This window comes from Leptonotus elevatus, chromosome 15 (genome assembly GCF_054856555.1).
Source record: "Leptonotus elevatus isolate MCC_2025b chromosome 15, RoL_Lele_1.0, whole genome shotgun sequence".
Classification (NCBI taxonomy): Eukaryota; Metazoa; Chordata; class Actinopteri; order Syngnathiformes; family Syngnathidae; genus Leptonotus; species Leptonotus elevatus.
The window spans coordinates 807,501-823,241 of NC_141253.1; the positions used below are offsets into that span (position 1 = coordinate 807,501).

Genomic DNA, 15,741 nt, shown 5'->3' on the forward strand with positions numbered 1-15,741 from the left:
CGCAGGTGAAGCTGTCAACGGGATGGCAAAATGCGGGTCAACTTGACGGGCAGATCCAAATCAAAATCAATCGAGCCATTAGGGACGGTTCGAGTCGTCATTTCCCACCTACGGCGATCGGGGAGTCGCAAACGATTGCCGACGCAGTACAAAAGGATTTGGACAGAACGGAGGTCCACGAAACAAAAAACAAGTACAGTTGTCCCGGCGTTACCTTGAGAAACAGCGACAGGTAGGCGTGAGCCAGATCAAAGTCCCGCCCACTGGCCAGCATGCCGTCCGTCATGCCGATGAAGGCCAGCAGGAGGCTGTCGGCTCCGCCCCCTTCCGGCGACAGACCGGCCAGCTCCGCGGACACGGCCGACGGACCCGAACTTTTCAACAGCCGCGCGGCAACGGCGACTGAATGGACGGCAAAAAACAAACGTCAACATAGAATCCCGATGGACGGCGTTGGCGTCAATGCGCTCACATGACTCCGTTTCGAGACCTTCCTCCAGAGCACGGCTGAACTTTGACCTCTGAGATGGCAGACCGCAGCTCAGCACCTTTGACTGACGCGCACGCACGCACACACGCACACCATTGTTCATATGACCATTGTGAATGTTGTTGCGCGTCAACGCGCAAGCGGCGCGACGCTAACCTGCGTTTCCCGCCGCGGTGCGGAGAAGCGCGGCGTGAGGCCCGGCACGGTGGGCAGGAAGAAGGGCGCCGACGCTCCGGACACGGGCGGAGCCGCCGCTTTGTTCCTCCTCTGCAAACAGACCGTCGTCATGGCAACATGGCGTGCGTGTCAGGTGACGCAATCGAGGTTAGACAAACAACAAATGATCTTCATCATCATACGTGAGCTCTTTGAATGTATTGATCGAAGGAAGGTCATTTATTGGAGAAGTCAACGTCATGAGCAGTGACGATGATTGGCAAAAAAACAAAAGCTAACAAAGTTGCTGTACAAATGTTTTTAAACTAACTGAATGTATTTATTTATTTATTTTCAAAAGTGTCCCGTGCTCATCACGTGACGATCATGTGCTCTTGCACGCGACCTCGCGAGGCAACGTGGTCACGTGACACGAAACGGTCGTACCTTGATGGCGTCCAGGCACAGCAGATGTTTCCATCTGGACTCGGGTAGCTGCGACAGCGTCACAAGCTCCGCCCCCAACTGCTCCGCCGAGCTGTACGCTTCGTCGGGCTCCTCCTCCAACGTCGCTTCCCGCTCGGCCTCCGGCGCCCCTCCCCCCGGCAGAGTCTCCGCCTCCGGCTGGTAGTCGGCCGGCAGTGGGCGGAGCCCCACCGGCCCGCACAGGCTCTTATTGGTCCTGAGGAGGAGAGCCGCTGTGTGATTGGCCGCAGTCGACGCCGAGAAGGGAAAGTGAACATTTGCCGACTGACCACAAGCAAACGCCCAGGCCGTCCACGTGCGACGTCGCCAGGAAGTCTCCCGTGGGGGACATGGACACGCCCACCGGCGCCATGGAAACCAGGAAGCAGTCCACCAGGCTGAACACGCGACGACACGTTGACACGGGAAGACACGGGAGGACAAGTTGGGCTCTCACCTTCCGGAGGGGACGTCCCACGTGCGAATGGTGCAGTCCATCCCGCCGGAGATCAACCAGCGACCGTCGGGGCTGAAAGTCTGACAAAAGGTCAAAAGACGATTGGCACGTCAGCGACCGGTTCTTAAAAGTGTCGACGTGATGTTTCGACGTCAGATTGTTGTCTAACAGGGACTCCGAAATCTCGCGCTTGCGATTGGTCCCGCTATCTTGTTTTGTTCTTTGCTATATTAGCATGCTAACTAGCGCTGTTGTTAGCATGCTCACGGGCGTGTATCAAAACGTTTGGTGAATGAATCGTTGGCGTCACGTTCGAAAATGTCGGCCTGACCGCAAGGATGCTCGTCAGTTCCTCGTTTGTCAGCGAGTCACTCACCATGTCGTTGGTGTTGCCGTGGTGACCGGCAAACTTGCGGACCACTCGCTTGGTTTCCACGTCGACGATCAGCAGCGTCAAGTCATCCAGAGCGAGCGCCAGCATCCCGCTGACAGAAACAAGACGTCTCGCCCGTCAGTGTGTTTTCGTCGTGTAGCTCCACGCTAGCCGTTAGCTCCACGCTAGCCGTTAGCTACCTGTCCCTGTGCAGCTTCATGCTAGCGGGCGCCGCATTGAGCTTCAACCGCTCTTCCTGTTTGCGGCTCTTGAAGCGCCAGAACTTGAGCAGCCAATCGGACGCGGCGGTGAGAGTCAGCTGATTGAGCGCGTCGCTGGCCACGCCTCGCACGGCGCCGCTGTGAGCTTTTGGAAAACGGCGGCGTTAACCGGAGATGGAAGCCGGCAGCGGCGGCGACGGCGGCTTCACCTTTCTGCCCGTCTCCATAGCAACCGCGATGAAGTCCCGACTGCAGGTTGTAAACGTCGACGCGGCCGCACGAAGACCCCACAAGCGCAAAGTTCCCACAGGAAGTGATGTCCACGGCCTGGGACAGGAAACAGGAAGTGGCGTTAGCGCGCACGGGCCAGGAGCGCACAGCTGTAAGGCGAGTGGCCTGGTTACCGTAGCGACGGAAGTGTCGCCGCCCCCCGGTGGTCTGAGGTGGTGCGCCCCCATGGTGCAGCGCTGGAAGTTCCAGGTGGTGGCCGCCAGGCGACCGCGGTGACACGCCACGATGCCGTCCCAGTCCGACTGGCGGGCCGCAGCTGTCGAGAAAGGCGGTAAACGTCGCGGCGGCCATCTCGACTCTTGCGCGTACGCGTGTGCGAGCGCCAACCGGAGGAGAAGGCGGTGATGGCGGGCAAGCGAAGCTCCTCGTAGGACAAGCCCTTCTTCTTCTTCTGCTCTTTCTTTTTATTGACGGAGCCTAAACACAAAAGCGCAGTTGAAGAAGCAATCAGGTGGTGACCGAGGTGCGGGTGGGCGGAGTCAGACCGTGTCCAAGGTTCTTGTGGAGCCGTTCGTGGACGGTGGAAAAAGACTGCAGTGTCCCGTCTTGACCTGCAGGGGAAGAGACATTTTGTTTGGCCGTCCGCACGCCGCCGCCGTCCTCATTCGAGCTCACCTGCGCTGAGGATGTTTTTCCCGTCGTCGCCATGGTGACAGATGGCGGTGGGCGGGGCGCTGTGACCCTGGCGATTTCTCAGCAACCTGGCCCCGCCCCCTTCCTGGTCAAGGATCCAGACCTGAAGAAAGCACAAAGGAAGCGTGTGAGGCAATCGGAGGTCCCGCCGGCGGGGAGGAAGTGTGGCGACGGCGCCGACGACCTTGATGGCGTTGTCGCCGGCGGTGGTGATGAGAAGCGGCTCGCCGTGCACGAAGCTGGCGCTCACCGCCGTCTTGTGGGCGTCTCTGAGCTGAGCCAGCAGCTGCCGCCGCTCCAGGTCCCACAAGGTCACGTGACCTTGTGGGCTTCCCGCCGCCAGCGTGGGCGGCCCGTCTGTGGGCGGGGTCAGAGGTCACGCATACAAACAGCGCCCGTAACACCTGCGCACACGCACACACCTGTCCGGAAAGCCAGCGACGTGATTGGTCCCCAGTCCTGCGTGAACGCCATCAGCGTCTCGTCCAATCGGATGTTGTGAACGATGATGCGGCCCGTTGCCGTGCCGACGGCCACCACGTCCACCGCCGGGCTCTGTCCAGGTCACTTGAGGTCATTCACTTCCGCCAAAACTGACGGTTGCCCGTCACTATTGGCAAAAATTCGCCGGTACTTGGAACGCCCGCTAAACCGCCGACGAGTTTTTTTTGTGTGTGAATGCAGTTGGGCTCATCAGTGCAGTACCACTTTGCGCCACAACAAGCAGCAGTGAGCTCGCTCATTTGACCTCTCGTTTCAATGCAAACATTAAGTTCGCTTTTTTCAGCGGGGATTCGGGCTGTGCAATTCGTCGAAATTCAATTACAACTTCAGTTATTGCAAAATCAGCATAATCGTCCCCCAAAAATGATGAATACTAATTTTGAGTCGAGTTGTTTAAATGGACACATTTGCAACTTTTTTACATTTTAAAATAACTAACACCTGAAAGGGTTTTCCAACCGTCTTTAAGGAGTTCCCCGAGGTAAGAATGGCAAGAGTACGCCCAAAATTATTTTGAAGTAGACAAGCGCACACACTCACCTGCTGCAGCACAGTGACACCTGCCGACCAGCCGGCAAACGTGTACAACAACTTGCTGGAACCGGAACACAAACGCACAAAAACAACACAACAAGGAAGACAAAAAAATGAAGTTAGCGTGATGATCGTCAGCAACTCGATTCAGTACTTTGGAGACTGTCAGGGCACATTCCTTTGCTGCTGCTGCTGATGATGATGATGTCACCGGTTTGGTCGGGTTGACCACAAAAAATGGTCGATGCAAAAATGCATGCGTCAAAGCTATTTTAATCATTTTTAAAAAACAGATTTGCGCCACCTCGAAGTTGCCGGCAGCCCGGAACAAATATTTGGTCTTTCCGCCAGGTTTATTAATATTATAGTTTTGGATTTTTTTTTTTTTTACTCGCTTAATCGATGGAATAATTGATAGGCGGAATCTTGGACAAGGTGGGAAAAATGTCCCGCATTTGTTAACTCTGAAAACATTTTGCAATGTGGAAAATATAACGTGGTTGGAAGGCTTTAAATCAGTGGAGAAATGTTGAAGAAGAAAGAAAGTTTATAGGCTGGATAAATGTTATAAATTCATTGAAATCGACAATTTGACTGGATTTTGTGTAGTCAAGAAATTCTCGGAATGTGGGAAATAGTTTGTTGTCATGCTTTGATTCGGTCATGAAATGTTGATGGAGGCGGGACAAATGCCAATTATTTCTAACTGAGGGAATTTGAAAATGTGGACGTTGGTTGGAAGGGCTTGAATTAGTCGCGTCACCTTCAACGGGGAGGAAATTATGTGGCTCGTCTTAATATTCCAAAAACATGCAATTGTGGAATGTGGAAAATATTTTGTTATTGTTTGCAACACTCAAGAAATGTTGATTGGGGAGGGAATGATGTACAATGTCGTCATGGGGGGAATTTAAACTGGACAAAATGTGAAAGTTTACTGTGGGAAATGTTTTGCAGTTGGAATGTTGTGATTGGTTCAAAAAGGTTGAAGGAGGAGCCACAAATGCGCCCGACAACACTGCAGATTTTCATTTGCAGCTCGTATGGTTGGATCGTCTGTTAGCGTGCTAGCATGCTAACCTGGTCTTGAGGTTCCAGAGCTGCAATGCACCCTGGGAACTTCCCAGCAGCACTTTGTTGAGGTACGTGCTGGGGTGCATCATGGCCGACACGTCAAAGGTGGCGGGCTCAAAGTGCAGCTGCAGGTAAACGTCTGTCGGGGGAAACCAGAACGCGTCACAAACACCATGCGACCACATACACACACACACACACGTTTATTTACGGACTCATAATCACAGACGCGTACGTACAAGCACACACACAGATATATACACACATGATCAACACACGAACCGACGCTTACACGCGCGCGCACACACAAACACAACACACACACTGTGTGGCCCTAAGCTCCGCCCTCACCGCCGCTTTGAACGTCCCAGACGATGACGTGCCCGCCGCCGTCGGACGAGATCAGCTGGTCGCCGAAAGGAAGCAGCAGGCGCACTTCCTGTTCGTGCCCACAGTAGCGCATCACCACCTGGGCACAAAGAACATTCCAGGCCCCGCCCATCACACACTCGAGGCCCCGCCCTTCCCCCGACCTCTTTGTTCTTGGCGAAGGCGTACACGAGCGTGCCGGCGGCGGCGAAGGCCAACATCCGGTCTGCCGCCATGCATGTGATGTCATCCTGCAGGCTGTTACCTAGGCAACCGCATCCCAGAACGTCAGCCAATCAGGGCCAAAGGGGCTCGCTTCACTTTGTCGTCAAGCCAAACAAAAACAATACTCACTTATGGCCACGATGCCCAAACGACTGACCTGGGGGGGCAGAAATGGTGTCAGAACGCAAACGAGGTCATTACGACATTTTCAGAACATTTGAAAGTTGTAAAGGAGAGAACAAATCGAGGGTGGTTATGAATCAATGGAGGGAATGTAATGCAAAAGAGGAGGAAGCAGGATGAAAAAGGAAGGAACTGAAGAAAGACGGTAGGAAGCAGAGAAGGAAGTCAGAAAAACACCAAGGGGGTTAGCGTGAAAACTTTCCTTACGTTGTAAGTGTGCAAACATTTCCCAACTGACGTCACCAGATAGAACTCCCGGTGTTTGCGATGATAGCGGAGCACGTGCGGCACGTGGTTGCAGTAAAGTCCCAAAAGCCGGAAGCCGCTAAACAAACTACTTCCGCCTCCTCCCGCCATCAAAACGAACGAGTTCAGAACCGCTGGAAGCGACACAAAGCCCAAAAGAGGGCAACAAAAATACGAGAAATTGGTCCAGGCGAGCCCGAGGAAGAAGCAGATGGAGTGGGCAGACCGCAGCAAAAAACAAAGTCCGTGTGGAAAAGTGCGCTAACGAAACAAAGGTTCCGCTCACACCGACAGACGCAAACAGAAAAAACGGCAAAGTCGTTCCAAACTTCGTATTTTCTTCCATGCTTGAGAGTGAAAGCAGACAACGGCACATTGAGTTCAAAAGGCGTTTGGAAGTGTTGTTCGAGGCCACGGATGGACAACTTAAATCAAATGACGGAAAATACATTTTTCATCATCAGATAAATGAGGACAATGCCATTTTAAATGTCGACGAAAATATGTGACCGCACTGTGCCATGTTTTACTTTTCTATTTATATTAATGCTACTTTATTAGACGATTTTTTTAAGGTATATGAAATGTGGATGATGATGTAGGTCTCGTAGGTTCCTACTGCAGGTTCCTGTTTCAGTGTGGCAAGCAACATTTTAAATTGAAGACATTTTCAACGCACACAGATTTTTTTTTATGTTGTCGCCACGTGTGACGTTTTTAAGAAAACCAAGCGCATGTAAATTGCGATTTGTTCAAGTGTGCTCATTGCCAAAGGCTTCGTCGAATGAGAAAGGGCCGGGACTCCCGGTTCAAGATGGCGGCCACTCTGCACGTCGCTCCAAATCCAGGCTCCAGCCAGTCCATGGGTGGACGGATATATTATCATTTAAGTCGTTTATCTATTTTTGCTAATTTTTCAAATTGTTATGGAAGGTGCGTGTCATTAGTGATGTTTTTGTGTATTTTTTAAAAGTTTGCAAATGCATTTTTTTTTTCCCCGAGTCATTTCTTATTGCTCTGTTTTTTCCAAATCAACGTATTCAAACATACTACACTCAACGCTGAAAACAAGTCGTTGGCGTTTCCGTTTTCCCGTGAACTCAGCATTCCCTGGGACGTAAATTGATACCTGTGAGTGGGCGTGGCCAGGCTGCTGCCTTCTCAAGGTGTGGTTGTTGACTTCGCGTGAGAGAGGATACATCAAGCCGGCGGTGGACGAAGCGTCAGGTGAGCGTCGTGCGCCCAACTTCTTCCTTCAGCTTATTTGTTTTCGATTTGTTGCCTTTTGGATGCACGTTTTTGTTTTGTTTGTTAGTTTTTTTGTATGCTGTTTTCGTGCCGTAATCCTTCACACTTCCAAGTGTGCGCTTGTTGTAGCGAGATGGAAAGACTACACCGCTTGAAATGTTTTATTGTTTTCTGGCCTGATTTCAGCAATTATTTGCAGACTAGAAATAATTGTAATATGAACACAAATGTGTTAAACGATCTTATTATTGTGAGTCTTCAACAAACAAAAAAAAAGCTGGTTAGTGTGTTAGCATTGCTGAAGCTGCATTGTGTCGTGAATGTTTTTAAATTGTTAGTATTGTCAAAATAACCTTATTTAAAGTCTGGAAACACCCACACAAATGTATTGTTTTTATTTTGCTCTTTTGAACTAAAGTACGTGTCTTTGCAATAATTTGAATACATGCTGACATGTTTAATGGCGTCATTAGGGACATTTTGTACGTTGATCATTTTCATTTTTGCGCAGCTGAAAATGTTTGAGAAAGACCTTGAAGTGTTTTGGAAAGATATACTGTTTGGTCTCTTTGGCTTGAAAGAATTAAGTCAAAGCCAAAGGAAACTTTTATGATTAATCTTATCCTTATTATGGCTAAAGTTGACTTCCATAAGTATAAATTCATACATACGAAAACTTTTTTCCTTGCTTTCCATTGTGAAGTCAAGCAGATTCATAACGTTTTCTCTCAAGACTTGCAAAATATGGAAACATTTTCGTATCTTTTTGTAAACTTTATTCCCCCGGCATGTTGTTTTTTTGTTTTGTATAATCGACAAATTGATTTAGTTACTGGATTACGACTTTGTTAATAAGATGTTTTGTTTGTTTTTGTGTGCGCGTGTGTGTGGATAGTCAATGGACTATATGCCACAGAGGAGGCGGGACTTGCGACGTCCGGGGTTTCACCCATCAACTTTGTCTCCGTTTCCAGCGTGTGGGCCGCGTCCCAATACTTGCGCTTCCGCCTTTGTGCCCCTCGAGCAGGTGCGAGTGTTGGAACGCGGCCAGCAGTGGCCGGAAACGACGCTGATGTGTAAAACCCAGAAGTCCGTGGCATATACCCCATAAATAAATAAATAAAAATGCATTGCATAATACCAGAAGTTAATATGACACACGTTTCAAAATAAAGTCTATATAAACATTAAAAAAAAAAACTGTTTTATGTGGCTCCTGACAGTTAGCAAGATGCTAACGCGTGGCAATGTAGTAACAATCACTAACTAGTCGAGTTTAGAGATGACTTCAGGTCGATTTTCTCGCTCTCTTTTTTTTTCCCCCCACCGACGTGCATATGGTGTTTACACTAACAACATGGCTGTGAACGGAAAGGAGTTGCTTCCTGTTGTCGAAGTTGCTTTTCTTGTTCTAAGTGGACATTTTGCCGTGACCGTCAACTCGCCACTTAGCGCTGTTTTGCCGTGAATGGCGCGAGAATTAGTACCAATTCCGCATACTACCTTATGGTCTTGATTACGAATCCAATCCCACGTTCTACATTTAAAAAAAAAAAAAAAAAGTACAACCGCAATTTCTTGACAACAGCCTATATGCTTTGGCGTTCCAATCGGAGCCATTCACGGCAAAATAGCGCAAGCTAATTGTTTTGAATAACGTTTTGTTTGATTTTGCTACAATCGGATAGAAAGTGGAAATGGTGTCATCATGTTACCGAGCCGTTGTTGGAAGCGTGGAGATGTTTTAAAAACTTTGTTCTTTTTCTTTTTTTGCGCAGAAACTCAAGTGAAGCAGAATCCGCAGCGATGTCCAGCAGGCCCAACGGAAGTCCGCCGCCCTACGAGCCAAATGGCTAGTAAGTCCGAGCTAGCCGCTTGGCTAATGACCGTTGTCACATTTCCAACATCCCTTTTAGGAAATCCAACGACTATTCTTCAAATCAGATGCCCAGCGTGCTTGCTTCCAGCTGTTTATTTGTCGCCCCCACTTGAAGTTGACTGTAACAGTGACCCGTAAAACAAAAGAGAATGGAAGCTCGTGTTTTTCAACACCAAAATGCTCAAACTAAAGAAATAACAGTGTTCAGTCCGTTAGCTTTATGCTAAAGTGAAAAACCTTAGACGGTGTGTTTTTCTTCTTATTTATTTATTTGTTTTCCCGTTTTAATACACACAGACAAATACTTAGCTCACTTGAGGTCAGTTACTTTGAACCAAGATGGAGTCAAAGCACTACTTTTGTATAAATGAAGCACCTTTACTGATTTGAATGCACTTCATTGGCACTAAGATGCCATGAGATGATGGCACCAAAGCACTACTTTTTCCCCATTCAGTAGAGCTCCTTAGCTTGCCTCGGCATAGTTTATTGCACCACGGCAGCGGTACAGCACTACTTTTGTCCAAACAATCCTCTTTAGCACAAAAATAACATATTCCTTTGCAGTCAAAGTACTACTTTTGTCTAAATGAAGCTCCTTAACTCACTTCCAAATAGCTCCTCGGCACCAAGATGTCGAGATGATGGCGGCAAATCACTATTTTTTTCCCATGAGGCTCCTTAGCTCACTTGAAGATAGTTTCTTTGCAGAATGTCGCCCGCCTCCTCCCAATTTAACGCTAACGAACGTTTTTGTTCCCCCCTCGGCAGCGACGCGCCCCCGCAGCCGGCGTACTCGTACTACCCGGACGACGAGTTCCAGCACTTCTACCGCTGGACGTCCCCGCCCGGCGTGCTGAAGATCATGGCCATCATCGTGATCGTGCTGTGCGTGGCCATCTTCGCCTGCGTGGCCTCCACGTTGGCCTGGGATTCGCAGGGGGCGCTGTCGGGCTTCGGCGGCGGCATCGGGGGCTCGTACGGCGGCAGCTACCCGGGAAGCTACGGCGGCGGCGGAAACTACGGCTCCTTCGGGGGCGGCGGCGGCGGCGCCTTCGGATCCGGCTACGGCGGGCTCGGCGGCAACTCCAACGACCCGCGCTCGGCCAAAGGCTTCATCATCGCCATGGCCGCCATCACCTTCATCGCCGCGCTGGCCGCCTTCATCATCATCGTGTCTCACCAGAGCGTGTCGGAGAGCCGGAAGTTCTACCTGGCGGTGGTGGTGGTGTGCGCCGTTCTGGCCCTGCTGATGCTGATCGCCGCCATCGTGTACTTGATGGCCGTCAACCCCATGGCGCAGGCGCAAGGCTCGGCTTACGGCAACCAGATTACCGGATTGTGCGCGCAGTTCCAGCGGCCGCAGACGGCCGGCAGCTTCGTCAACCAGTACCTCTACCACTATTGCGTGGTCGAGCCGCAGGAGGTGAAAGAAACCTCGTTCTTCCTCAACTTCTAATTCCATACTTGCGTGAATTGCTTTTCCCATCACCTGTACTATACGAAAGAAGAGTAGCACCAGTGAAGAAAAAAAAAGGTTGGCAGGATTCTCACTTCTGTGAAAATTCCGACTTGAATGTCAAAATTCTGATTTTTAACGTGGAAATTCTGACTTTAATCTCAAAATTCCGACTTGAAATTGAATTTTTTAAATTAATGTCAATTCTCTAAAATCAAAATTTTTAGAACAAAATCTGAATTAAATCTTTGATCTAATCTCAGAATTCTGATTTTAAAAATTTAGATTTGAGAGAATTCTGACATTAATTTCAAAATTCCGATTTTTAAAGTAAAAATTCTGAATTTAAAGATTTCTGACTTTAATCTCAGAACTCTGACTTCAAAGTGATAATACTAAGATAAAAGTGAGAATCCTGCCAAATCAATTTACAAAATCACTTTTTTATCCAATTGATCAATAGACGAAATGATTGATTTAAAAAAGTTGACCAGCATCCATGATCTTACGTGTCTGCCACTTAACGCGTTTGAGCGCGATCGCAGTTCAGGGAGGGTGCGCGCACTTGTGCAAGCACATCCTGCGTTCTTCATGTTGACGTTCCCGCATGTGTATTTTGCGCCCGTGTGCCGGCAGGCCATCGCGGTGGTGTTTGGCTTCCTGGTGGCGGCCGCCCTCATCATCATGCTCGTGTTTGCGCTGAAGACGCGCAAGAAGATCAGCGAGTTTGGCAAGAGCAACATCCTGTGGAAGCGCGTCAAAGTGCTGGAGGAAGCCGAACCCCCGCAGGACGTCGAGGCTTGGGTGAGCGCGCGCACAAAATCCTCGGACCCGGCCGGGCATAAGCGCAATTCGGCGCCGTCAAACACACAAATTGAAAATTGAAGATGAATTCAATTCTTCAGGCAACATAATGTTGCACAGCTGCCGCCGTTTCACAGTTGGTTGAGTTCGTTCTCAACGTTTTTCATCGGTTGAGATTGTGTCAAAATACCAGACGTCGTGAGCGCAGACCAATCGTATCGATTTGTGGGAAAAGATATGGAATTGACCATATTTGGACATTTCCACCCGGCAGCAGAGGTGGCAAATCCAGGTCCAGAAAGTCAAAACCCTGCCACCGTTTGGCTTTAGCCCCTCATGCTAGCTAGCTCGCTAGCACATAAACGAGCACGGTGGTAGCTAGCTTGGGAGCTCGCTAGCTAGCACCTGGTGTTAAAGCCAAACTGGCAGGTTTTTGACTTTCTGGACGTGGATTTGCCACCTCTGACCGACAGCAACAATTTATTCAACTCAGACTTGTTGGTCATGTCGATTGTCCCGTCAAGCGCAAGTAAAAGTCAATATGGCGGCCATGTTGGCAGGGGCAACGATCTCGTCGAAGACAACGAATGATCTTATGTGGTGGCCATATTGGAGGGGGAAACCGTTTCATCAAATAAAAAAAAATAAAAAAACAACTTTATTTGTCCCCAGAGGGCAATTGAAGGCACATAGAGACATATATTTATAAATATCTATGCTTTTTGACACATTGTGTACATGTCTCTCGAACATGCTCTACTGATTTTGGTGCAGTACATACACAGTTGTGTGTTTTTTTTTTTGTTTTTTTACCAATCGCGATGAAGGTGAAAAAAAGAAGCGTGCTAACCTGAAAGCGATTGGCTGCACGCCATTATCATAAAAAAAAAAATGCTTTTGCTTTTAACGAACGACCCTTCATCCTTTTAGTCCTTTAAATGAAGGTTCCGCTGCATATTTTTCAGTGGAAAGAATGACAGTGCATATTTTGATTACTGAAATAAACAAAAGAACCGCAATGGAACTTCCTCCTGTTTTTGTGGAAAAAAACAATTTCTAATTATGATGGTTGCAGCGGGTCAGGAAGGTCCACTGTCCATGTATCGTTTTTGTCGAACTGTTGTGGTGCACAGGTGTGTGTGGGGAAGACATATTTGAAGCGGTCGGACCAGTTTGGTGGCTGTCAGCGCGTGTGTGTGTGGGGGGGGGGGGGGGGGGGGGCCCGGATGGCTGCCGGTGTTGGTTTCAAGGTGTGTCGCCGTGGTGACAACGACAGTTTCAGTCTCATAATGTCACATTCCCAGGGGGGGGGGGGGGGGGCGGTGGCTCATTCACTCACTCGAGAAGAAGGATTTGACACCTTTGAAAAAGTGCACGCTCGGAAAGTTGTGTCACGTGAGCTGACGTGATGGGTTCGTGCACGCTCGTCATTCCAGCGCTGACCGCAGCCAACTTGGCTTTAAAAAAAAAAAATATATATATATATATATCTTCAAGACTTTTCTCTGGAGATAAAATCCAAATAGTCATTTTTGAAAGAAGTCTTTTTTTTGGGACAAGAGTTCATGTTTTAGAAGCTTTTTTAAAAGAAATAAATATGTTTTTTCCAAGTCATTTTGTTAAAAAAAATTCCAGGAACAAGAAAGAATTTTAGCAAAAGTATGGAAAAAAAACATTTGTGTGATTTTTGTAGTTGTATTATTTTTGGGGGGGGGGGTTAATTTGAGCAGAAAAGTCATTTTTTCACGCCGATTTGACTCTCCAGGTGAACAACGTGTCGGTGCCGGCGGAGGCACTTCCAATGGCCGACTACCCGGAGAAGCTGCGCAGCTCTCGAAGTCACCTGGACGACGAGGACTACAGCAAACCTCCCTACGGATACACACCGCCGTCAGTAACAGCAACACGCACACACACAGTCACGTGTGTGGAATGATGATGATGATGATGATGATGATGTCATTGGGCCAAATGCGTGCGATGCTGACTCATTCATACGCAGCAAAACAAACAAAGTTTCGGATCTTTTTTTTTTTTCCTTTCTTTTTTTGAGAGCTCATTATTTTTATTTGGCAGCCTTGCAGAGTCAACATGTTATCATCACCGCACTTTTTTTCTCCTTTTTGTCTTTTTTTTTTCTTTCTGCGTGTACTCACTAATTCACCTTTACCTTAATAAGTCCAAGACCATCATTGTTGCGCAATGTGTGTGTGTGTGTGTGTGTGTCAGGCCGGTGGAGGACGAGCAGCCCCTGCGTAACGGCGTTCCTTACGCGCCGAGCTCGGACGTTCCCAGCTTGGCCAGCAGGAGGCGCGGGGACCCCGACGCCGACTACGCCTCGTCGGGAGACGAGCTGGATGACGACGACGCCGACTTCTACAGGTGAATGAATGCGCATTGAAAACGCAGCGTCGCGTGCACCCGTCTTGATGCCGAAGTTGTCTTCCTCAGCGAGTTCCCGCCCATCGCCAACGAGCAGGAGCGGAACGAGTACAAGCGAGAGTTCGACCGCAACCACCACGAGTACAAAGACCTCCAGGCCGAGCTGGACGCCGTCAACAAGAAACTCAGCGACATCGACCGAGAACTGGACGAGCTGCGGGACGGAAGTCCGCAGTACCTGGTCAGCATCGGACGCTGTTCACCACATTCCATTGCAAAAAAATCACCAAAGTCACGTCTGAAATGGCACAGGAAGTCAGCCATTTTGAAACAAAATGGCTGAATTTACTGTCAATTTTGTCATTGACAGACGTCTTTCCAATGTTTTGAAAATTCAGCCCCTAAAGCCAGTTTGACTTAGAGACATGAAATTTGGTAGACACGTCTATCATGAGTAGGCCCACAAAAAAGTCTCAAGACACCATGCCTGAAAACACACAGGAAGTCAGCCATTTTGTTTCAAAACTGACAATTTTGCGTCAATTTTGGTCAGGCATCTTTTGAATGTTTTGAAAATTCAGCCCCTGAAGCCAGTTTTAATTCACAGCATGAAATTTGATAGGCAAGTCCATCATGACTGGACCCACAAAAAAAGTCTCAAGAAGCCATACCTGAAAACACACAGGAAGTCAGCCATTTTGTTTCGAAACTGACAATTTTGCGTCAATTTTGGTCAGGCATCTTTTGAATGTTTTGAAAATTCAGCCCCTGAAGCCAGTTTTAATTCACAACATGAAATTTGATAGGCATGTCCATCATGACTGGACCCACAAAAAAGTCTCAAGAAGCCATACCTGAAAAGACACAGGAAGTCTGGCATTTTGTTCTGAAGCGGCCATTTTAGGCTAATTTCAAGGTGCCGCTGAAAAACACCAGGTCAAACTACAGCACATGTAAATATGATGATAATAATAATAATGATTGTGTTTTCCTCTAGGATGCTCTTGATGAGTACAAAAGAATCAAGGCCATGAAAAAGGTGAGTCATTGATTTGTCTGCGTTAGAACAGCGTTTGTACACAAATGGACAACATTGAATTCAAAACATTTTAAGCCACTGTAACGTGACGTCAACGTTGGATCGAGTGATTCTTTGGCTTACCACTAGAGGGAGCCCGCGTGGCAGCACACTTTGACAATGACTGCGTTTGTTGCGTTGCCTTTTTAGTCGTCGGACTATCGCGCCAAGAAGAGGCGGAGCAAATATCTGAAGGCCAAACTCAACCACATCAAGAAGAAGGTCAGCGACTACGACCGCAGAGCCTGAGACGTGCGTGGCGGCGGCGTCATCAGCTGACCGCATGACATCATCGCCATCAGCCCGCCGTGTCACCAACAAATGTTCGTATAGCGAGTACGGGCTGTCAAGCGTAATCGAAAGTGACAGACAGCCCAATTCTTCCTGCAAGCGATGTCATTATTTGCTTACAAAAAGCACAACAAGCTAAGTTTGACCCTAAGCTAACCCTAACTTTTGCATTAAATGGTATTTTTATTTGTATTTTATCAACTGTTATTGCATTAAATGGTATTTTATTTGTATTTTATCAACTGTTATTTTTTTCATTTGCATGCATTTTAAAATGTATCAGGTGGTATTTTTTTTAACCAAGTTGTCTAACTTTTACTCTAGTTTGTCAATGTTTTTTATAACAATAAAATGTCCACGAAATGTACTTTTATCTACT

At 48.2% G+C, this 15,741-nt stretch overlaps 2 protein-coding genes across 5 annotated transcripts in view; one reads left to right on the forward strand and one right to left on the reverse strand.

Moving 5' to 3' along the window:
• The window catches only part of LOC147161403 (WD repeat-containing protein 36-like), a 9,729-nt gene extending 260 nt beyond the window's left edge, over positions 1–9,469 (reverse strand). The window contains exons 1-22 of one of the 3 annotated variants that reach the window (XM_086096704.1): positions 9,185–9,469; positions 5,922–5,949; positions 5,732–5,832; positions 5,550–5,667; positions 5,205–5,337; positions 4,131–4,185; positions 3,509–3,641; positions 3,271–3,443; positions 3,069–3,189; positions 2,939–3,004; positions 2,781–2,870; positions 2,567–2,709; positions 2,372–2,489; positions 2,142–2,307; positions 1,945–2,053; positions 1,569–1,648; positions 1,402–1,509; positions 1,094–1,328; positions 647–757; positions 473–554; positions 215–402; positions 1–11 (exon numbers count right to left, since the gene is read on the reverse strand). The exon at positions 1–11 is cut by the window's left edge and continues 260 nt beyond it. In XM_086096704.1, the coding sequence (XP_085952830.1) occupies positions 1–11; positions 215–402; positions 473–554; positions 647–757; positions 1,094–1,328; positions 1,402–1,509; positions 1,569–1,648; positions 1,945–2,053; positions 2,142–2,307; positions 2,372–2,489; positions 2,567–2,709; positions 2,781–2,870; positions 2,939–3,004; positions 3,069–3,189; positions 3,271–3,443; positions 3,509–3,641; positions 4,131–4,185; positions 5,205–5,337; positions 5,550–5,667; positions 5,732–5,803 (2,312 nt within the window). In that variant the 5' untranslated portion in view covers positions 5,804–5,832; positions 5,922–5,949; positions 9,185–9,469. Of the gene's footprint in view, positions 12–214; positions 403–472; positions 555–646; positions 758–1,093; positions 1,329–1,401; positions 1,510–1,568; positions 1,649–1,944; positions 2,054–2,141; positions 2,308–2,371; positions 2,490–2,566; positions 2,710–2,780; positions 2,871–2,938; positions 3,005–3,068; positions 3,190–3,270; positions 3,444–3,508; positions 3,642–4,130; positions 4,186–5,204; positions 5,338–5,549; positions 5,668–5,731; positions 5,833–5,921; positions 5,950–6,182; positions 6,467–9,184 lie in introns of those variants that run through there. The other 2 variants (XM_086096702.1, XM_086096705.1) reach the window with 2 other exon arrangements.
• oclna (occludin a) lies at positions 7,371–15,729 on the forward strand. 2 transcript variants are annotated; one of them, XM_086096706.1, is made up of 9 exons: positions 7,371–7,448; positions 9,248–9,325; positions 10,120–10,774; positions 11,444–11,611; positions 13,377–13,501; positions 13,841–13,993; positions 14,063–14,234; positions 14,991–15,032; positions 15,222–15,729. In XM_086096706.1, exons 2-9 carry the CDS (start codon positions 9,276–9,278, stop codon positions 15,318–15,320), a joined length of 1,464 nt encoding a protein of 487 aa, XP_085952832.1. In that variant the 5' UTR covers positions 7,371–7,448; positions 9,248–9,275; the 3' UTR covers positions 15,321–15,729. The 2 variants fall into 2 exon arrangements, with proteins under 2 accessions (XP_085952832.1, XP_085952833.1); XM_086096707.1 differs by lacking the exon at positions 7,371–7,448 and having other exon boundaries at positions 8,759–9,325.
• Positions 15,730–15,741: the final 12 nt, after the last annotated feature.

Coding starts and splice junctions, on each gene's coding strand:
- oclna (XM_086096706.1), top strand. CDS start 9,276: ATGTCCAGCAGGCCCAACGGAAGTCCGCCGCCCTACGAGCCAAATGGC. Junction 11,612..13,376: donor CGCAGGACGTCGAGGCTTGG/GTGAGCGCGCGC, acceptor TTGACTCTCCAG/GTGAACAACGTGTCGGTGCC. Junction 15,033..15,221: donor GAATCAAGGCCATGAAAAAG/GTGAGTCATTGA, acceptor TTGCCTTTTTAG/TCGTCGGACTATCGCGCCAA.